Raw genomic sequence first — 25,306 nt, forward strand, 5'->3', positions numbered from 1 at the left:
AAATATTAGTCCAATCAATTGCTTCGGTCCGATGATTTCTTTCGATGATTTACAATAATAGTTCTTTTGTGATCGTGCCGCATTTGTTTTAGATATATCTTTTTTCTTTCTCGACGAAGAAGAATCACTTCGTAGTGATCTCGTCGTAATCTGTTATTGCATCCGGCGAGGCCTGGACGAGACACAATGAATGATTTTTTTCAGGGCGTGCTGCTCCTTATATTACTGCAGAAGGCACTCGAAATAGATTTTATTAGAGCAATTAAAATGAACAATAATGATTGTTGTTGCTGAGTAATTTAATTGAAGATGATCAATGAGATCGGGCTTTTTGTAATTAAACGGTTTTGATGTTCTTAAGTGTTTGATCACTCCTGAAAATGTGTTAAGGAAATAGCCTTATTATTTATTTTTATTTAGGAATTAAATGGGCTAACTCGTGGGGAAGTGGCTAGAGCAACTGGACCTGAATTAGAGGTCTTGGGTTCAAACCCGCTTTGAGAAGACTGATGTCGAGCAGTAGTGGCATCCGTTTATACTTGGAAATATAGATAGTTATCCAAGTGAAAGTAGCCCTCATCCGGCATTGCTGCATCAATGAAATATTCGCCATATTACAAGAATTGTAATAACAAAATTAACACAGAGATGAGACAACTGTCTGGGTTGCAGTATTAAGTCAAGTTATACCAAGAGCTTACAGGATTCATAAGTTCTGATTTCTGTTCGAAAACAATAAAAAAATTGAATTCTACAAATACTATTCATATTGGAGAGTCAATGATTTGAGAGTGAATAGAGTGCCTTAGAACGAAAAATATAAATAAATAATAATTCCCAAATTTCTATACCATGTTAATTAATAAAACACGTTAAAATTCATTAACCGGAACCCGCTCTCTATAAAACCGGATTTTTAACATAGTACCAATAAACTAATTAAACAGCATTAAAGATATACAACTTAGATCAAAATGCACGAGAGCTCATTAATTTTGGTTCCATAAAAATTCTCCGTTATTCAAAAATTGTAATTCTTTCATGAATGTGTGCTCGTGCGTCCGCATCGTGTCATTTTTAACTATTTTTAATTTTAAACCCTTTGTATTGCGTGTATATTTTTAGATACCCATATGTTGGATAGAATTATGCGTGAAATCGGGGGGAAAGAACCTTTTTGTAAAGTTCCAGATGATAATAAGCATAGTTAAACATCTGGATAGCAAATATTGAAATTTGTATCAATATCTGAGATAAAGTATTAATAGCTTTTAAGTCAATCCATTTCTCTTTAAATAAAATAATGTTAAAATAATATTGATGGTTTTAATATAGGGTGCGCCATCTAACTTTTCTGATTTTTTAAATTTTTTTAAATTTCAATGCTCAGCCGAAGTAGCCATTTGAATAAAATTGTTTTTCATAATTAGTTTTAATAAAATTTTATCCACATGAAATTATAATTCAAACGAAATGGTAAAAAAGTTTGTAACACCAAAAATTGCATTTTCTGAAAATATATTTATAAGTAGGTATGCTCTGATTTTATTTATTATGCTCTGTCGATGCCTTCAAAATGGTAGGATATTTATTTATTCTGATTATTCATAATCATAAAATTTTACGTTAAATTTCATGTTTAAAAATAAAAAATGTTCAACAAAATTTCTCTTGAAAATTATATTGTTAATTAAAAATCAGGTTTTCTAAGCAGACACATGCTTTAGAAATAAATTTGATGTAATTCTGAATACATAATAAGTCTGATAAAAATTGATTCTTTGGTTGAAACATAATATCTATGATGTCAAATATGTTCCAGTTATAAATATTTAAAAAAAAATTAAATTAAAATCAAACTAGTGGGGTGCATAGCATCGTGCCTTAAGGCAAATTGCTGGAACTCGTAATCAAAAATCTTGGTACGGAACCCAAAAAAAATTACACAAAATGTGTACACATTATTAAAACCTTTTTAAAATATCTGATAATTTGATGTACATATGTTCAATAAACATTTTTGACCGCCAAATGACTTTTTTTAAACTTATTTTTAATGAGAGTCCATAACCGCTGGACCTGCCTTCCCAAAAATTTAATCAGTTCTTCATCTTGTCAATACAAGTAAAATGTTTTTTAATTATTAAAATCGGACGCTCCGTTCTCTTAAAAACGAAGTTACCGTTTTTGGCACTTTTTGCCCGGTATTTTCGAAACGGCTAGACCTGCCTTGGCCAAAAACTAATCAGCACGTGTCCTTATCAATACAAATCGAATGTATTTTGAATTATTAAAAGCGGTTAAACCGTGTTCCCGAAATCGTCGACGAACATTTGTATCCGCACACATACACAAACGCACACACACACACACACACATACATCCATTTTTTCTAAGGTATGCCAAAATGTTCAGAAGGTTTTGAAACTATAAAAATTTTCATTTTTGATTTCTTCGCGATTACTATAACTTGCCCTACGGGAAGTTAATTAGTAAGTATGTGAATTACCATGAATTTGGTTAGATCAAATACCTAAAATAAGTAAAATTTATTACTTATCAAAAATGTTTCCCTCCTCTGTTTTCCTATCCATTTCCATGGTATGCCTCCTAATTCAAATTATTTCTGAAGATAAACATCAGTATAAGGGCGTTGTGTGATGTATGGTTTTGTGCGTACATATAAATTATTTCGGGTGCCAGTATCAATTTAAAGTCAGTTGAGAAAAATAGTTGGCCGAGATAGAAATTCAATCTACCATCAAACTCAAACCCCATCATACAAAATATTCATTTTTCCACAAGCGATTTATGAAAGTGTCATTCGGTATTAAGTTATTACCTGTGCGGTGTTATGAATAACCCCTATAAATGTAATAAATATCACCTGCGACAGATTACAGATAAAGGAGAATTAAAATGGTATAAAAATATGAAATAATCCGTAAAAAGCACTTTTAAATGGAATGAAATGACAAAAATGATAAATAGGAAACTAGAATATAGAATTAATTTTCATAAAATATTGGATGGTGAATCGGCGGTTTTGGTAGTAGAATCTTGAGTTTTAATGTTTTTATAATCGTCAATTTAGATTATATATATACACTAGATGACCCGACAGACGTTGTCCTGTACCCACGCCTACAATTTAAAAGTTCTAAATTTTTTAAACTATACTTTTTAATATCCTATTTGATGTTCTGCTTTAAAGATTTATTGTTGGTCTTAAGAAGCAGTATAAAAAATTCAGAAAAAAATAATATAGTGTCTGCGGTAAAAGAACAATATCACACTTGATTTTACCACACAACATAATTGCTTCAATAATTTAGTCTATAATTTTCATAATCTCGTATGATATATTAGTTGCTTTTTGGCAATTATAATATCTAAATTACATTTTTCTTACTGATAATTTAATAAACATTATTGTTTATGTTCAAAACTTTGGTGAATTAATTTGTAAAATCTAGTTCATATGAGCACACTTCAATCTAAGATCAACTTGCTAAATATTCAAATCAAAATTCTAGATCTTTTTTTAATAAGTAGAAATATTTTTTTGTATTGTTAAATAATTTTGTGAAGTAAACCAAAATGCGACATGCATAAGTTTAAAAAAATAATGTATATGCAATTTTGGACTTATTGCATTATTTATTAAACTGAATTATATAATTTCATCTGCCAAACATATACTGTTGACTGTATCTTATGGAGTTTTAATTTCTGGCACATCTCAGCTGCTTTTCGGCAATAATAATATAGACATTACATTTTTCTTCTATATTATATTCTAATATTACCTAGTCTCGTAACTTCAGAAAAATTCAAATTTCAAGTGAATTGACATTTCTAGCAGATGACAGTTGTTTTCAATGTCAAACAATGATAAGTGGTTTTATGTATTTTTTGCCATTTATTTCTACAATAATACTATAATTTTATCGTGCATTAAATCTTAAAATATTCGTTTGACAAACTCTAAAAAGAATTATCAAAATCCGACTAACCGTTTAGGAGAAGTATCAAATCATACACCCGTACAGAAGAATTTTATATATAAGATATATAGAGATCAGACTTGGAAATATGAAGATGTATATTTTTAAAATGTATATCTATACTGATTGATATCAGGTTGTCCCTAACTGTTTCAAGGAATATGACACAGGAATTGTCTCTCTTTTAGTTTAGTAGTTGTATCTCTTTTAGATTTTTTTGTGCTAAGTATAAGAACTCTAATGAAAGTATAAGTCAAAATTATAAAGACATTACTGAAATTAAAAGTCTGCCGTTAGAAAAATTACACATTATGAGAAATAGATCAAGTTGATCTTCAATGTTGGTTGAAGAATTTACTCATATAAACACATATTGCTGATTCAGGATTTTAATCCTTGAACGAATGTTTTGGAAAGACTTATCCATTAAGCTTACTGACCATTTTTTATCAGATTATAATTATTAAAATATGAAAACATCTCGCAAAATGTAGTCAACAATCAACCACCAACAGTCTTGTAACCATATTTTAACTCTTTGGGGACGGCTGTCCACCTGAGTGGACAAACATACTCTGTGAGGCACAGGCTATTTTATAAACAATGACTCAGTTTGCATCGAAAAGTTGAATAAATTACATATAGCAGTGATAAACAGTATTGTATTTTGAAAATAATTTCAAGTTATTTTAGTTATTTTGAACGTCACCATTCTTTATAAAATGATAAAAAATAAATTAATGTTATAAATGTATGTCCTTCAATGACCACAAATTTTTTAAAAACAAATTGCATAACATACACAATAAAATCAAGTTTACAACCGGTACAGTAGATTGTTTTGAAATCGGTGCCGTCCCGTAAGTGTTAAAAATGAATTAGTCTTTCTGTAATCGCCGATGTATCTGAATCATTTATGTAATTTTGTGTAATAAAAAGTAAATCCAAAAATATGTAAATTATATTTTCAATTGTGATATAAATCCCTACAACCTGGTCAAACTACCCAGACCAGATCAGAGATCATATTTGTCGATCCCACACATTATCAATGTTTTACTAGGCTATTAATAACACCTTGAAATCCTTTTCCATTTTTATTCTTTTTTCTCATCACATTGACTAATTCTCCAAAGACATCATTTATATCGTCGACGAATTACAAATCACTAACTCGTTTATAGGCTTGACCAGTCAACTATTTCCTCTCCACTATCGATCATATGATCTTCAGGATCATCATCATATCCAATATGCTGACAATCGATTTGCTGGAAACAGTTATTTTGATTCTTGTCATATTGGGGGGTCCATGTCCTATGTATTGTTTAATATATTTTTTAGGGTTCTTATTAATGAATGTTCGTTTTGTGATTCATTGTTTCTTTATGGAACATCATACGAGTTTCCGTTTGGCTGAAATGGGTGTGATTGCATTATGAACTTCCGTAGTAGTGGAATAAGTTATTAAATTCAATATATATGTATTATATATTTCTGGTATAAAAAGTATATCCATTTCAATATATTTTATCTTCGAACACAAATACATGGTACATTGGTCTGCTGGTAAAAATTAGAAACGAAATAATATGGGTTATTTATATGGGCTGGTGCATGTACAATATCATTACTTATTATATTATAGATAACGTGTTGAAAATATCCAGAACCACAGGAAAATATGAAGTGAATGATTTACATTTACTCAATACTTTAAGAAATTTACTTACAAATTAAATACTCCTGAACCAAATTCAATGAAGTTCCCATTTCAGATTTCCCATTTTCACAACTATCTATAATAACTATCATATTATTCACAACAATGGAGTGATAATTTTTAAGTTTCTATTGATACTATAAAGTTCACACATTAAATAAATATTTTCGTCAAACTGTCTTGTGAATGGAAAGATATATGATTGGTTTGATCTAAATCACTAAATTAAAGGAGCAGTCAGATGGAAATGATCGATCACCATAATTATGTCACGAATATATATCGTCGTAAGCTGTTCTCTGTTTGTGGATTGAGAGCTGGGGATTATTTTAGAAAGAGGAATAAATTTTAAACATTATTAGAAGGGTAATTTAATAAATTGCAAAGGTAATAAAAATCTTGTCCTTAATATTCGGTCTGGAATTTATGCAACTAATCCAACTTTTTTTAAGCATCTTTGAATAGTATCTGCCAGAATCTTCATTGTAATATTTTATTGAACACAGATTGGATCTAAGGATGTTTTTTTCAAAATATTTACTAAACATAGTTGCAAAAATTACATTTATCAAATATTTCTTGATTATTAGGATTATTCATTCTGGATGTGAATCCATAAGCGTAATTTTATGAAAAATATGTTATAAATATTTTAGTCCCAAGTGAGTACCAGCTTCTCAATTATGAGACATTCTATAGCTGCTTGTATTTTGCCAATCGTTTTAAATTAAAATCGAGAAGGAATTGCGTTACATAGAAAATCACTTTAATATTGAAGGATGTTTAAGGACGAATATTTTACCATGATAAGCAACATTGGTGAGATAATTTTTTTTTTAATAGTCATATAAGTTTGTTGTGATGACTTCCTAATAACGTGCCTGTTTCATAAGGCAACCCAATGGTTTACCAATTTAATTCATTTCGTAAGGGTCATTTAAGAATGACCCTAATAATGATGATAATGGTTTCATTATTGAATGCAGAAATGCTTGAGAATGATTATTTTCAATTGGAAACATATTGCTACTTTTAAAGGAAAGACTGATGTTATTACTGCGTGACATCAGGCCGTCCGACACAAATATCGAATTCCTGGTTCGAAGACCGTAGGTCCAATCAAGAAGTCACAGGAAAGTTCTGACACAAAAATTAATATAATAAAGTGTAACAAAATTTAATATAGAACATTCTTCGAAAAATGGTTGCATTTCCAATAATAAAAATAATTTTTAACCCTAAAAAAGTTATCAATTATATTCTTTTCCCTTAATTTAAATAAATGCCACTTAAAATATACGGGTAGAGTAATTGAACTAGAAAGTACTTACTTTTATTACACAATTTTTATTACACGAATTTTTATATAAAACATTTTAATTATTTTGTGTATGACTTTTATAAATTTACTATTTCATATTTGCTATTTAATTTTATCATTAAGTGGATTAGTTGAAAAATTGTACAAATTAGTAATTATATAAAAATATGATAACTGATTTTCTCATTTTTTTAACATACAAGTTTGATAAAAATAGTCAGGATAATATCTAAAAATGTCATTGATGTATATCTAACCTAATAAAAGTTTGATTATAAACAATGAATAAAACATCGATCAAATATCAGTACCAAAAATATTAATTATTGTTATTTTCATATGTATTTTTATAAACACGACAATTTTTTATATAATCAAGAAGTTCTAAGCTCAAGTTAACATATAATAATAAATTCATACAAAAAACTGTAACAGAAAGCATTATTTATCATTAGTGCAGTTATTAAATCAATCAATTAATCAAATTTATTTTATTTCATGTGTTATTTATTATTATCATTTCTAAAGAGTTATATACATTTATAATTTAAAGTTAATTACATCATAATTGAAATTTTGTGTCTCTTTCACAAACAGTATGTGAAAATCGATTACCCACGATCATCTATCTGAATATACCATAATTGATTACGAGACAAAATAATTGTGATACCTCCTTCTTAGACAGTAAAAGAAAATTAAATTTCTCCGAAGCATAAAAATTTAATGGCTTAATTCATGCCAGTAGTTTGTTTCAATCTCGATGTCTGTGATAAACTGCAAATGGCTTTGAACTTAACCCACAAAACGGAAGGTCTGTTAATTTAAACATGGTAGTAAATACTTTAGTAATTATTATTCTGAGCTCTTCTGCGGGATTTGCGACTGTTTCCTGATTAGCCAGGAGCTCTTTGTAAGGTATGCAGAAAGATTTGCATGGGCGGCCAGACTGACCATATATAATAATAAGAATATACTGATAATTACAGCGACATCAGTCTGTGAAGAAAATATGAAAATGAAATAAACTAGTGGTGCATGGCATCGTGCCTTAAGGCAACGGCAAATTTCTGGAACTTCCCGTACTATTTTTTTTAAGAGAGCTAAAACTTTCAGAGAAAAGCTAAAACTTTCAGAATTTTTTTTTATCAATTTGGAAGCATTTGTGCCCCTGGGAGCAAGAAAATTCAGAAATATCCATCTCAAGGACCACCCTATTGTACATATTATAAAAATATTTAATGGTGTCCAGATTTACTTGAGATGGTCCACTCGGGTTACCAACTCTCCGAAACCCACGAAAGAAACATTTCCTATACGAGCTTTGGAAAGAAATATGATGACAAACTTTTTTCCCATATAAACGGCTTACAAAGGCCACCAAAAGAAAAAAGCATTTAAATCATATTAATAATTTATTAGTTCAATAAAATCGAATACGTTTGTTCGGAGCCACTGCTTGCGCGGTGAACCCGCCAAGGAAGGCGTGGCGGTGGTCATAACAATGGGACAATGTCGATCGCAGAGTACCATGTGTGGTCACTTAGGTGAAACTGGTTATTCAACAATATCATCTTCAAATAAAATCATAGATACAGAGAGTCATTGGTAAATGTAAATAGATAGCATACATGGATGTTACTCAAAAATGGGTAAATAGACATTTAGAAAAAAATATAATAGTCAACAATGGATAGCAGAAACAAGTAGATGGCTATTTTTTTTAATATCTGCACCTATTCCAAATGGATACATCATCAAATAATTTTTGGTCTGTCTAATGGTCATCGAATGGTCTAATGGTCATCCAGTGATTGGACATTGGAACATATTAATAGAGCTTTTGACTCAATTTATGGTATTGGCATAAGAAGGTAGGAGTTGGCAGAAGGACTATTTCACATTTTGATCTATATTTTAAGTGAAAATATTTATATAACTGTTTGATACTTGGTAGTACAAACCAAGATATTTGAACTCTGTTCTTTGAGATGGTAAGACCAAGCTTCTTTACCATTTTTGCCGCATACTGCTAAAAAATTTATGAAGAATTTATTAGCTTTTGGATGTGTTTTCAATAAACGGTAGTACAACTATTACCAATACCAAATTATTATTTTGCATAAAAATAATTATATTTTTGTTATCTGTTTCTATCGATCAACTCTCTTTCTATTCCAAAAAGAAGCCGATGATACGGAAATAAAGAATTTTTGTAACGCTCACGTAAGTCTAGGATACTTACAATTTATTATAGAGTAGATTATGTTATTTGATATATACGGGTTCATTGAATTGATATTTAGTACCGTCGTATATGATAAGTAACACTTGATATGTTAAGGAATATAATAGATAATAAACTAGTACAATACAAGAAATGATACTTAGACGTAAATCTAAACACATATGGTAATGGATGTATGTTTTCTCAAAAACGTTCAAATTATTCTTTAGACTTTATGTTTGTACTTTATACTAGTACTTTTTTATCTTTACAAATAAATTTATAATTCATATTAGGGAGTATTCTGGTCTATTTTGATGTTCTCAAAGTTAGACACACTATTCAAGAATATAATTAAATAATTTAAATTATTTATTTTATTCGTAAATATTGTTGTTTGAACCCGATAATCTTCTGTTTCCTTCGTCATCAGTATAAACTACTCTCCTCTTCAAATTCTACTTTTACTATTTTTAAAAAAAATCTAAAATATCAAAAAAAGTTGAATTTTTTTTTTTCAAGCAGTCGCTACTGAGTGAAAAAATATTTTTTCAATTTGCCCACTTAATGATAAAAGTAAATAGCAAATTTATAAAAGTCATGCACGAAATAACTAAACTGTTACATACAAAAAATCGTGTAATAAAAATCGTATAATAAAAGTAAGAACTTTCTAGTTCAATTACTCTACCCGTATATTTTAAGTGGCATTTATTTAAATTAAGGGAAAAGAATATTATAATCGACTTCGTTTTAGTGAAAGGCCAGATGTTAGATTGATGTCACTAACTTTGGAAAAAAAATACATGGCCTCTGTTTTTATTCAAAATGGACTTAAGTATAATTTTCCAATAAGAGCTTGCATTAATATTCCAATAAAAGCTTCGAAAGCTTCATATAAAATTTTTAACAATCATATTTATTATACCAGAAGAATAGTAATATAAAAAAGTATCAGTATTATACGTATTTTGAGGATTTCCATAAAATATTTGAACTGCGAAATAATAATGTTTCGCAAAGTCCAAAAAAATGTTTTTGAATTCTATAATAAAATTGTAATACAATATAGTAATCAAGAAATTTGCTCTCATTTATATTAAAATACATATAAATTTTAACCCTTTCCACTCGCGATTTCCGAGATTTATATAAATGTCGCCGCAGGAGCGATTTAGCAAAATTTGATTTTGTGGCAGAAGGAAGTCATCTATGATCAAAATTTGTGGATTCTTAATTATTCGTAACCAATTCCGAAACATTACATTTCTTTAATAATTTAATGATTTTCTATAATCAGATATGCCAAATTATTATCCTACGGAGATTTATTACACAGCCAGTAATTTTACAACAATTTCTTGCACTACCTACCAATCGGAATTAATAATAATAATTATTAATAATGAGAGTACAATAAATATTAAACTAGGTTATCAATTATTGAAAATGCCTTGAATTCTTGTTAAACAACCACTCAATTAAAGAACCAAGGAAAGATTGTAATAATGACTTATGACTTCATGCAGATTACAAATACAGGTTGTGCGTGGTTTGAAAAACGTTTTTCACGCATGACTTAATGGACTCACGAGAAATTAATTAATTAATAGTTAAATAATAGAAATATTATATTGTATTGCAAGATTCTGATTTCTTAACACACTTTAGATCTAAGTCCAGTTTCTTTTTTATTCAAAAATCGGATTTAGTAAAGCTCTTTTTACTTCTACTCCAGTGGCTCTTCTTTGGTGGTCAATTCATCGATCTATTTCATACCCTCCAACTTCTCTTGCAAAACCACGATCAAAAATAGATAGATTTTGTACTTATTATTGTTCAAAAAATGCAGAATAATACATTAATATTTTTAACATTTTTCACAATTCCAGGGTATTTCATTAATAACATTCTTTCCAGATGTAATGTCCTTTTATTAATCTTTCCGGTCATATGCGAGATGGTTTCAATTGTGTTTACGATGCCATTAGCTTGCAGTTAAGTGAATAGTTCGCCTCTGAATCACTTTATTTAATAATACAGAGTGAGAAACATACGCCTTGTAATTAAATATGATTGTCATCTATTATATAAATAACCGTTTGAAGAAAAAAGGACCCTCCCTAAACAATTATGTGAACTGTAACGAAAACTAATATAATGAAAACATCAGTAAGCTAACAGAATTATCACTGATAAATGATAATTTTTTTTTAAATTTAGAATTATCACTGATAAATGATATTTTTTTTAATTTTAGACCAAACTATAAAGATTAACACTAGTGGGGCAAAGCAATGTGCTTTAAGCAAAATTGCTGGAACTTCCAGTACCATAATTAGAACTTGCTGATATTAAGTAAGAAGAATGATGAAAATAATGGAATGAGAATGAATTAGAAATTTGATATGGTAAAGCAAGAATTGAAGAAAATAAGAAGAAATATTAGTATAGATTGAATGTGATATAAAAATTAGTATAGAATGTAAATAAATAAAAATCTTGTGGTGGCTAAATGATCAGAGTAAGTGAGGCCAAAAAAAATTAAAAAAATTAAATATTCGAAATTTAAAAATAATCGATAAATAATCAATTGAAATTTGTCAGCAATTATTTACCATTGTTTTACATATTTTTAAATAATTATTATAAATATTGTAAAATTCATCATTCGTATTTTATAGATCTAACATAAGTGCTCATATTTGAGCGCCAACCTTTATATATGTTTTTAAGAAACATATATTAACAAAACCTAAGTCTTACCATCTCATATTTCATAATAACAGTTTGAAATTAAAAAGTTAAAATTATTTTCAAAAATTGCCATTTTTTGCACTTCTTGCTTTAGGGCTTTCTGCCTTTGCCAAAAACTAATCAGCAAGTCTCCCCATCAATAGAAATCGAGTATTTTTTTGAATCATTCGAATCGCTTGATCTGTGCTCTCGAAATCGTCGACTAACCTTTGCATCCGCCAAAATGTTCAGAAATCTTTGGAACGTGAAGAAATAAAAAAAAATCATTTTTTTAAGTTAGCCTAATAAAAATATTGGCCTCCCCCGTGGCTTCATATCTCACTACTGCTTGACATCAGGCTGTCGAAAGTGAAGCATCTGATTCAAATCCCATATCTCTAACCACTAAGCCACGGGAAGAGTCAATATTTTTTTATATGATTATATTTTGTTTTTCGTGGGCATTGCTGCAACACTTGGAGCAAACTATAGATAGCAAAAGCCTATAATACATGTACTTCAAATCGGTGTTCTGAAATCTTTACCAGATCATCTACTATTATTTTTATCCGAAGGCCGCTACATTGTACGGTAGTTCTAGTAAATATTCTAATTTAATTGATTAAAAGCAGAAAAACATTATATTATCATAGAAATGTTGTTTTAATGGCGCCGGTGCAAGGTTTATGCATATTATCTGGAATTCATCTCCTTATTCACACTTCGATGAATGCATTTTATTACTTTTTTTTCAATTGAATGTGGTTAAAACTAATTAGCGTTTTAAGGTTTTCTATTTATTTCATGTCGCCGAGGTGAAATAGGTACTTCTAGTAGAATTGAATACATCATCATGTAGGTATTATTACTTGTTGTGCATTGAAAATTTTTTGTTCACAGTTTTATTACTTTACTGTTAAATATGTTAATATTATTTTGCTCAAGAGTATATATTGTCAACGATTTCGATACGGTAACGTGGATCGTTCAGAAAAAGCTTTTGATAAGCATACATTACAAATTTTACGAGCCCATAAAGCTAAATTTCAATATGTATAGTGATTTCTTCACATTTTAATCAAATTTAAATTTCTTAGAATTTGTAGTTCTAATTCTGAATTTACTATTAAACCGAAGTCTCAAGAAATTAAACTAGAGTTTCTCTGAATTGAGTTTGGTAAAATCTTTAAATTATTAAAATATCAAGGATTCATGAGATATCATACACGACGCAGGGCTATTTGAAAAATAAAAAAACAGAATATAATCATATAAAAATATTGACTCTTCCCGTGGGTTAGTGGTTAGACCTATAAGATTTGAATCAGATGCTTCAGGTTTCAAAATTTACAATTCTTCTAATGATAGATTAAATACAACAATAACTACACAAGCATTTTGAAAAATTGTAGTAACTTCAAGTATTTCTAATCAAAATTTAGTATGTATTACACCAGAGCTCTCTCAATTAAATTACATATGCAAGTCTCGACACCTCGTCATGTTAATGAAGTAGAAAAAAAAGTAGCAGAATATTTTTGTGGTAAAAACAATATAGCTATTCTTTAACGAGAAAAAATTTAAAATGATTAAATTAAAATAGGCCTTGAGATTATGAGAAAACTCATGACTTGCGAGTGATAGGATTGTTCTAACTCATTTTCATATATAAACGACTCTAATTAGCGAAACGTGCACTGCAAAATAGCAGTGATGGTTTAATGAAATTTCGAAATAGAACTAATGAAATTATTGAAGTAGAAAGTTTATTTTTAGATATATCAGATGCGAAATCTCGAATACTCCAAACTCTAAGGAGCCAGTTCTCCCATAACACAGAAATATTATGGTAATGCTATGTTACGGGTCTATCTTCGTATGAATTGGTAGTAACGTAGCTGCTCAAAAGCTAAGTAATTGCTGTGCGATCAAGTGTTTCACACATAAAAGCTATTCTCCACAAAAACAACGTCAAATAATTTTGTCTTAAGTGCAACTTTCTGATGTGTCATTGATAACACATACGTGAATTTAGGTTTTATGTGCAAAACACCTGATCGCACAACAAAAACATAGCTTTTTGGAAATTGGTTACTACCAACTCATACGAATATAGACCCGTAACATGGAATTACCATAACATTTTAGTTTTATGAGAGAATTGGCCCCTAAACCCTTGTCCAAAAAAAAATGCAAAAACGAGTCACATTAGAGGGCAAACTGACTATTATGATCCCAAATAATGTAATTTGAAGCAGTAAAGTATTTTTTCAAAATCGATCAAGACGTTTCTATTGTATTTCTAGTCTAGTCTAGGCGGAAACATTTTGGCATCAAAGTGACCAACTACAAGGATGTTGAAAAAGTAACTTTTTCCACAAGATAATTTATTTGTAATTTGTGCACTCAAGATTGCTTATGAAAATTTAAGCTGAACCCACCTAATAGTCTACGACTATTTTTTTCAAATGTGTAAAAGAAAGAGTTTGTCATATTTTATAAAAGCGCCAACTTAATGGGCCGATTTTGCCTAATACCAAACCAATGTTATGGCAAGGCCATGTTATGCTTCAACTTCCATACATTATGCTACTGAATCATACTGAATACTGTCAAAATGTCATGTATTTGATTTTCATTCAGGCGTTTTACACATGAACTGCAACGTCACTAGTATGTTATGAAGCTGTGTAAGAAAGACCCTGTTAGGTAACAATGTTTTTCTGACATTTGTGCGGTTTCTAGGTTGTCAAATATCTCCCTTCCGCCTTTTTGTATCATAAACCAAGAGCAAAAAAGCGGAAGGGAGATATTTGACAACCTAATATTTTCTATCTAACAAGAAGAAAAACGCCTGACTGCACAGCAACCACATGGCTTTTGTCATTATTTAGAACAAATTTGTACGGAAAGTTATTCATAACATAGCCTTGCCATAACATTTGTCTATCATGCGGCAGAATCGGTCCATAAATTAGAAAGATGTTCAAGACCGTGTTAACAACGCACCAGTGCCAGAACTGGTCTATCCCAATATTAAAAAAATAAATTATAAATTATACATTTTTTAGAAAAAAAAAACTCCATTATTCCATTACTCCTTTTTTCTTCGGCTGCAATAAATTTGATTTCCCAAAGTCCGTTCGCGTGACGTGTTCAATCAAGTGATTTTCGAACAATTACCATAGACGGGTTTTAGACATTTGAGCATGACAAGAATCATTAGACTTTTGCTTGTGTTTTAAGTTATCGTCGTCAATTTAATTATAAAACATCTTTCTTCGTTATCAACATAACTTAGCAACGCCCTAAGAATCATTCATTTCAACACAGAGCATTTATTCCGCGATTAAAATGGAAATTGGGCGAAGACATTAAAGATCTGATATAACTGATGTCTGTATATTTATTGTAACAGACATAAATTTATGGTATTTGTAATTGTCGAACTTGAAATATGAGTTACACCATGAACAAGATATGTATATAGAAATTTTTAAACAATGTTGTAAATGATTTATTCATAACTAACGCACTGTTTGTTTTTTTTTACCATAAGACTATTGCTCATATCCCACAGATTTCCAGATTCGACTCCGACAACTTACTTTTTTCGCACAAAACAAGCCACAAATATCTAACTGAAAATTGTCTAATTATGTTTACATTATATATTTTAAATTACAAATTTCTAATTGAAACTATATAATATTTTATGTATTTTATCCGTAAGTTTCTGTTACAACCAGAAATTGCACACGTGCATCACTTTGTACAAAAATAAATTTCGCAACACACCGGCAACAAATGTTTACATTATATATCCTGAAATAAAACTACATTTTCAGTTTATTTTGATATAGACTTATAATGATTTTAAATTTATAACTCACTATTATATTATAAATGCAGCAGATTTTAAATCAATCTCAATCTATTAACATAATACATAGTTGCACTCGATTGACTAGTTTTAAAAATTTTCGCAATCGCAATAGACTGTGATTTGTTTCAGGTATATTAATTTTATATCAAACATATTGAAGATAAAATAAATATAGTCGGTAAATTTAGTGATATGTTTCAAGTATACATTTAGTGGCGGGAATAGCTCAATCAGTAACGTGACCGACTCACACGCCAACGATCCTCAAATCGATTCTTGGCAATGACATAAAATTTAAAATATTGATTTAAAATAAAATAAAATAAATAATATAATAAACTGTTGATTAAAGATTGCATAGAAATAGAAGAATAAAACAAAATTTAAAATAGTTAACTGGAAATTAATTAGAATTTGAATGGTTGAATTGAATTTGAAAAGAATTAGATATCTTATATAGAAAAGCAAGATTAGAATTAAAGAAGATCAGATTTAGAAGAAAAAAAATGAAAAAAATCAGTGAAAAAGCAAAAAAAAAATTCGATAGAATAGGATTTATATATGTAATCATATTGAAAAATCGTATAGAAAATAAAAATGAAATGTAGCAAGGCTCTAAGTAAGCGCGGGCAATTAAAAATTAAATTAAAAAAGTCTTTTCGTTATAATTTGTTTATAGCAATATTATATTTTTATAGTCAAATTTGTGACAAAAACGATTTAGGACATATGACATTTCGTAGAAGATTTGCAACTTATTCCGGTTTTGAAACTCATCTTGGACAGCTTGATATCAAGCAGTAGTAACATGAGATTTTAAATTATTTTGTCTATGGCAATATTTTATTCTTTTTGTCGAAATTTTGACAACGACGATTTAGATAAATAAACATCCATCAGAAGTACATATCATATTTCACTCAGGTTAGCAACCACTTGTATCGGGTTCAATACCCATCTTGGACAGCTTGATATCAAGCAGTAATAACATCATATTTCTTAATGTTTTGTCTATAGCAGTATTCTATTTTTATTGTCGAAATTGTGACAACCACGATTTAGATAATTATACATCCATTAGAAGTACATATTATAATTCACAGAGGAATAGCAACCACTGGTATCGGGTTCGATACCCATCTTGAACAACTCGATATCAAGCAGTAGTGATATCAGACTATCAAATTGTCAAAGAAAATAAAAAGTTGAAACTGTTATTAATACTTCCTAGTTTTACTTATTTTCGGTATAATTTTTCATAAAAAATATCTGCTTTTTTGTTAAAAATAATAAATAATTCATAACCTTATATATTTGCTAGTAAATTTTCGTTTACGTATTATATATTATTTAAACAAAGATAACCAACAAATAACAAACTATGATGATATGCCCACATATCGCCAATGCATACAAATACAGAATTATAGATAGAAATGTTTCCAATCGACTTATTTACATATGAACGGTATCTGTTAATACACAAAAGCAAGTCAAGGTCTTTACATAATACTATTTATACAAAGAAATAGAAAACTAACAGTTTTAAAAATCATTCAGAGGAAATAAAAAAATCATTCCTAAAACTCCTTGCGAAGCGCCATATAGCAATTAATTCAACAACCACCGATATCATTAAATTATTGGCGAATGATATATTCTGAATCAAATGAATTATTAAATCAATTTTTATCTATCTATATACAATCATCATAAAATAATAAATTAATATAATTTATATTAAAATATAAAAAAAAAATTACAAGAAAATATTCTTTACACTTCTTTTGTTAGAAGTAATATTACTCCATTAAAACCACAACAATTATATATAATACAGCAGTGAAAAACATTGAATTTTTCATGACCAGAATTTTTTACTAAAGTAGGTATTTTACATAAAATTAATGACAAAGTCACACTGACCCGATTTAGAAGTAAACCACATTCATTAAGTCAAATGCATTGAATTTATAATTAATGAATTATGAATTCAAATTAAAACAGCTTTTGCATTTTCAAAGACACACTAACTACTTTGAATTTATAATATTTAAATTTGAGGAAAATATAAATTATAACTGAGCGGTCAAAGGAATAATATTAAAAGTCAATATAGAAAAGTTGATCAAACTAGATATTAAACTTGAGATATTTTTTTTTTAAGGAGTAATATGGACCTGGTACAAGAACACAAGAATTATTTTATATGGAGTTCTATTATGAAATTAGTTCCATTATCATTATTGACAAAATTTTTATTAGTTGGCAAATATTAAATTAAGTTAACAAAGGCCTTTACAAAATGCAGGAAACTATACAAAATAAGATTGGATCACATTTCGTGATTTTAATAAAATAAAAGTTATACTTGCGTGACATTGAGCCATTAGAGCAGTTTTTAGTACTTTACTATCAAATACATAATGCATATAATTTTATTCAATATTTTACTACGAAGTTTGATGTTAATGACCAAAATAAACCGAAGAAGAAATATTTCAAAATAATCAGATTTTTAATTAAGGATTATATTATTATCAGGTTAATCTAAGGATAGCCACATCAATATTAATCCGGAGATATTAGAAAAATGGATTATTTCAAACATAACGAAATCACAAGCAATCAACATACATATAGTTGATTTAATTCTTGAAATTTAAATAGTTCAACTAGATTTTAATGAGTATTTAAATGGACGATATTATCAAATCCTAAATAAATATAATTTGATTTTTGAAAAAACTTTCGAATGCAAGTTTTTTAAATTTTATAAATTTTTTAATTAATTTTATAAATTTTGTCTGTCTTTACAAAAAAAAAGACAGTAATTTGAAGGATAATTACAAATTACTCAAGCCTTTTCGATTTTGATAATAAAGATTAAATTGTGCAGTTATAAAAAGAAAAATTAAATAATACAATTTAATGATTATTTTACACAGTAATATGCCGAAAATCAAAAATGAAATTTTTTGCATTTTTTCACGTTTTGAAGGTTTCTGAACATTTTGGCATACCTCAGAAAAAATAAGTATGTGTGTGTATGTGTTTGTGTGCGGATACAAATTTTCGTCGACGATTTCGGGAACACCGATCAACCGATTTGAATAATTCAAAAAACATTCGGTTTCTACTGATAAGGAAGTTAGTTTTTGGCGAAGGCAGGTCTAGCAGTTCCGAAGGTACGGGGCAAAAAGTGCCAAAAACGGTAACTCAGTTTTTAAGAGAACGGAGCGTCCGATTTTAATAATTCAAAAAACATTTTTTTGGTATTGACAAGATGAAAAACTGATTAAATTTTTGGAAAGGCAGGTTCAGTTGTTATGGACTCTCATTAAAAATGTTTATTAGACATATGTACATCAAATTATCAGATATTTTATAGAGATTTTGATAATGTGTACACATTTTGTGTACATTTTTTTGGGTTCCGTACCAAGATTGTTTATAACGGTACGGAAAGTTCCAGCAATTTGCCTTAAGGAAAATATTTTTAATATCAAATTTAATTTGCGATTTTTGTATAAAATTTAAGGTGTTTTTATTTTTCTAGAAGAAGAAATATTTAATAATTTAAACAAATATATATTTCTAAAAAGATCTCATACTAAAGATTTTTATGCCGTTTATGAAACTATTGAGTTTTTCAGAAAACTGAATATTTTTTTCTAAAATTAATTTTCTAGAATAAACATGGACATTTTGAAAAATATATTTTATTTTTTTTTATTTCATTGTCTCACAATTTTTTATAACAATAACAATAACTAAATTTAGCAGAAAATAAAAAATATATATAAAAACAAATCCCACAAAAAGGATTTAATATTTACATTTCAGAAAAAGTGATGTAGTTCTAAAATTATGTAACTAAAAATTAACGGTAAAGTCTATTCTAACACGTTAGCCGCCATGTCAGTCATATGTGTCTGACGCTAGGAAGAAGAAAAATAGTTTTATTATAGGCCCTTGTCGGTCATATATATGTGGGACCTAAAAAATAGTGCTTTTCCAAAAATTTCGGTGAATTTTCTTTCTTAAATACATAAGTTTCTTGGATACATTTTTTACTAAATTATTTCATAAAGTTAGCATGGCCCATGTAAAAAAATCTGATATTACCGTGAGGATTAACGTGTTAATTAATAATGGTCTCAGAAAATCTTATATAGTTCTACAACTATATAACTAACTAATATAGTATATTTTAATACCACATAATTTCTATCTCGAGTAAATCTAAAATTTTACACCAACATATATATTTTTCTCAAGCACGTGTTTTTCGCAACAGCGTTCGACGCAAACCGGCTTTCGTCGTTTTTGCACAAAATCCGCAATAAAAATATTAAATTAAAATACACCAGCACTTGAAAAATATATATTATTACCTTGTACTGAAAGACATCCAATAAACAGCGTTAAAACCAGAATCCTCGTCAACTCCATTTTTGCACAGAACTTTAAACAATAAAACTTACGAAAATACGTAAAATAATATTCATACACTATCACTATGGGCTGATATAAATCCAATGGTAAACAGACACAGTTTATGGCGGAGGGGAATTAAACTCGGACTATAAATTTTATTATTGAATATAATGATAAATTAAACACAATTTTAATTTAATATATTTTTTTTCTAATATCGTAATTGTTTTTACGGACTGTTGATCGACGTGCGGTACGACCGAACACTTCGAGGTTCAAAGCAAGACTGAATGAACGCAAACTAAGCCTTGTGCAAGCTGCAGAGCGACACCGACGAATTCAAAATTCGGCTATGGGTTTCGGTTCGTGATCGTGAGTCATTTTACCGAGAGTTTTTATTTTTCCAAACTTCTCGATAATTTTTTTTTCAATCTCAAGTTTTTTTTTTTAATTTTTGTTGGCCTCCTTACAGCATTTTTAGCCATTATTCATATTATTTTTCATCATTTTTTTTTGTTATTTGGCTTCGCTTACTCTGAGCGTTTAGCCACTTACAACATTTATTTGCATTCTAGACTAATTTTACATCATACTCAATCTATACGTGTATATATATATATATATATATATATATATGATTTAGTAGTTAATTTTGATGTTGAAATATGTGAGTGAGTTCTTGAGGGCGATACATCAAACAAAGAAAAGCCAAAGATTTATAAAATAATCTTTATTTCCAAACGTTTCGACATTCAATTTAATGTCATCATCAGTGGATATTATGTTGGTTGGTTACATATAGAGAAGTGTACACAGCACTAGAGATTGGCACTAACATTTATACAACTAACTTGTCAACACTATGCATTTTTTATAATTTTTTGTATGATGTAAACAGAAAAATGATAGTTTTATTGAACAAAAATGTAAGTAGAATTATGTAATTTCTGCCACGACTTCTGTACTTTGCGAGTACCGAGGCATGTATAAACGCCAACACGTGTTTTGAGAGATTTTTAAGGGTCCAGGACCATTTTTCTGTTTACATCATACAAAAAATTATAAAAAATGCATAGTGTTGACAAGTTAGTTGTATAAATGTTAGTTCCAATCTCTAGTGCTGTGTACACTTCTCTATATGTAACCAACCAACATAATATCCACTGATGATGACATTAAATTGAATGTCGAAACGTTTGGAAATAAAGATTATTTTATAAATCTTTGGCTTTTCTTTGTTTGATGTATCGCCCTCAAGAACTCACTCATATATATATATATATATATATATATATATATATATATATATATATATAGATTCTATTCTTCTTATACTATATACTTTCTTTCAACTTATCTTCTTCACATCCTATTCTTCTACATAGTTCAACTTATCTTCATTCTTCTCTTTATTATCTTCTTACTTCTTTCTACTATTTCATTTTTATTTTCAATTCTAATTCAATTTCTATACATTCTAACACCTTATACGACATTCTAATAATTTTTTTACATACATCTTACAATTGAAATTCTCATACATTCTGATATTTTTCATTTGTAAGCGCCAGGGATCGAACCAACGATCTCCGGCATCTGAGTCGGACATGCTACCTCTGAGCTATGTCTGCCACTATTTTTCATCATATTCTATACAATTCTTACATATATATTTCTTATACATTCTTCATATATATACTATCTCTTCTTATATCCTAATCTTCCATTCAATTTTCTTTCATATATTCCAATCGATTTTCATTCTTCTTCTTGTTTCTCAATATGTTCTTCTCATCTTCTAAACCAAACTACTTTTTTCTTTCTTACTTCTAATACAATTTTTTCTTGTATTCTACAAATTAAGAATTCTTAATCTACTTTTTATATTTTATATTTTTAATTCTGGTATTGCTGGAGATTCGAACCGAATTCCTCCAGCGTGTGAGTCGAGAACGGTACTGAGTGAGCTATTCCCGTCCGATAATTGATACACATTATTAAAATCTCTATAAAATATATGATAATTTCATGTGCATATGTCTAATAATCATTTTTACTCAAAATGGCATTATTTTTTTAGTTTTCTTACTAGATTTCCAAAACCGCTTAACCTGGCTTCCTAAAAATTTAATCAGTTCTTCATCTTGTCAATACAAGTGAAATGTTTTTTAAATTATTAAAATGAGACGCTCCGTTCTCTTAAAAACTAAGTTGCCATTTTTGGCACTTTCTGCCCCGTATTTTCGGAACGGCTAGACCTGCCAAAAACTAATCAACACGTCTCCTTATCAATAGAAGTAGAATATTTTTTGAATTATTAAAATCGGTTAATCCCTGCGCCCATAATCGTCTAGTAAGATGTCACAAGTATTTTTTTTACCTGAATTTTCAAAACAAAACCAAAAATTTTACGATTTTTTTGTGAATTCGAAAAATTTTGCATATATAAAAATACACATGATGCTGGATGGAGAAGGGTGGCGGTAATTTTAAATATCACGATGTATCACTAAAATCCCTAAAAATCGATCACGTGATTAATGAACGCACCCGAAGTGCAACTTTTTGATGTCCTTTTGATAACACATACGCGAAGTTAGCTTTTATGTGTAGAAAGCAAATACATAGCTTTTTGATTGTTTGTAAATGCCAACTTATACGAATATAGATCTATAACTTAGTGTTAGTATAACATATCTATTTTACCCAGAATTGGACCCTAAACCTCCGCAAAATGATTATCTCCATTCATTTTCTCTGGCCGATCACACTTTTCAGTTAATTATTTTTGATACATTTACGAAAGAAAAGGCGATGTAAGCTACAATATATATTTATTTTTATTTGGAATTTCATTTTTAATTTGTTTAAATAATCAGACCTACGTTTCGAAAAGAAAGTAAAACTGCTTGATTACTCGCTGTCCGAGATGGAAATTAAATGTGAAACCTACTTGTTGCAAGGCCAAAGCTATTAGGACAGAGCCACAAACAAGCGCATCAAATATTTGACAATTTCAGAAATTCTTGCAATAAATTATATCTTCCGATATTCTTAAAGTTATTGAATTATGCTATCGATAACAGCAAACATGTTTGGTGGTAAAACATGATTCAATTTTCTAGAAAAAAAAAACAGTTCATTTTAAACATTCAAACACTGCAATCTTATCAGATGACTTCTCATTTTAGTTATAACTCTTATTACCATAGCAACGATTTTAAACTATTACAAACACTGATTTCAGCATCAAAAAATTAGGTCATTTTTTTCGAAGAACTCGTTGCATTTTATGTGAACTATTGATAACGTATGATCTAAATCGGGAGTTAAAATTTCATTATCATCTTTAAATAATATATGAATCTTAACAAATATGTTGGTATGAATATATTGTTGTTTCAGGGAAATTGGCAGTGGAATTAGTGACCCATGCCAATTGGGAATACTTCCAAAAATGCTTCAAACAACTTTTATATTTACATTTTAAACATATGGCGCCACTTGATAATTATAAAATGATTTATAGATTCGGTTATGTAAAACTCGCTTAAAAATTTAATATGGTAATTGATAATCAATATTCATTTTATGATAATGGATATCATGTAGAACTGCAAAGTTTGGTAAATGATGATTTTAAATTTACAATAAATTTTTATTTTATATTTGAGAAATTTTTATTTTTAATGCAGGTGTATAATTTAAAATAAATATACGCTATATATGTGTTATAACAGCTGATATATTAATTGAACAGTACGATAAATATTTGATTAATCAATATTGACTATTAATAATATGCAAAAATGTTGGAATTGAAGTTAAACAAAAAATGACTCAGGCTTATGGAATGTGTGATTCATTACATTACTTTCCAATAATAACAATTACAATCTTTTGTTTAATATTAAATATTGCATTTTATTATTAACAAACTAAAGAGAAGTATAATCATTGTTATTCATCAGTTTGCAGAAACTAATGCCTTTATCAGCTTCATTAAAAAAGTACATAGTAATAATATTTATTATTAACATTCAAATCAGTAATTAGTATTATCGTTTGCAAAGCCGTAATTATTTTTTGTAAAATATAAGATACATAAAATTTAAATAAATTTGTATAATAGTTGTTTCATATTTTTTCAAAGAAATACAACTTTAAAGCATAAGTAAAACAATAAAGATATATAATTACAGAATAATCAAGAATCTTTTTATTCTTTTTGTAACTTTTTTGCAACTTTTTTGCTCAATTTTTATACTTCGTTAGCTTGATCACACTTTTCGTAACGCTCTCGCCAGCGTAAAGAAGTTTTACTTCAATGAATTATTAACTTTCCATAGGGTAAGTTATAGTGATCGGAAAAAAATCTAAAATGAAAATTTGTATATATCTTTACGTTTCAGAAGTTTCTGAACATTTTGGCATACATTAGAAAAGATGGATGCATGTATGTGTGTGTGTGCGGATTCAAATTTTCGTCAACGATTTCGGGAACACCGATTTGAATAATTCAAAAAACATTCGATTTCTATTGGTAAAGGGACGTACTGATTCGTTTTTGGCAAAAGCAGGTCTAATCGTTTCGGAGATACGGGGCAAAAAGTAATTCAAGAAACGTTTTACTTGTATTGACGAGATGAAGAACTGATTAAATTTTTGCAAAGGCAGGTCTAGCGGTTTCGGAGACCTAGAAAAAAAAGTAAAAAAGAAGCTATTTGGCTGTCAATAAATAAAGCTTCTATATAAATTATATTTATGTGTAAATAAAATTTTACCATTTAGTTATTTCCTAGAAAAGGCAAAAGTTTTTGAATGAAAACCGCATTATTTATTCAAATTCAACAAATTCAATGTTTATGTACTGGAAAATACATACATCCCACGTTTTTTAGAAATTATTGTTACTCACGCAAGATATAAATATTTGCGAGAATTATTTATAATACAGACGGAAATA

The 25,306-nt window shown here is 28.6% G+C and overlaps 1 protein-coding gene across 1 annotated transcript in view; it reads right to left on the minus strand.

Moving 5' to 3' along the window:
* Positions 1–20,549, minus strand: part of LOC113386308 (hemicentin-2-like) — a 329,199-nt gene extending 308,650 nt beyond the window's left edge. The window contains exon 1 of the mRNA XM_026624097.1: positions 20,298–20,549. Within this exon, the coding sequence (XP_026479882.1) occupies positions 20,298–20,355 (58 nt within the window). The 5' untranslated portion in view covers positions 20,356–20,549. The remainder of the gene's footprint in view (positions 1–20,297) is intronic.
* Positions 20,550–25,306: the final 4,757 nt, after the last annotated feature.

The sequence above is a fragment of the Ctenocephalides felis genome, unplaced genomic scaffold (assembly GCF_003426905.1).
Source record: "Ctenocephalides felis isolate EL2017-DRISC unplaced genomic scaffold, ASM342690v1 CF-g0.4_SCAFFOLD_03571, whole genome shotgun sequence".
Classification (NCBI taxonomy): Eukaryota; Metazoa; Arthropoda; class Insecta; order Siphonaptera; family Pulicidae; genus Ctenocephalides; species Ctenocephalides felis.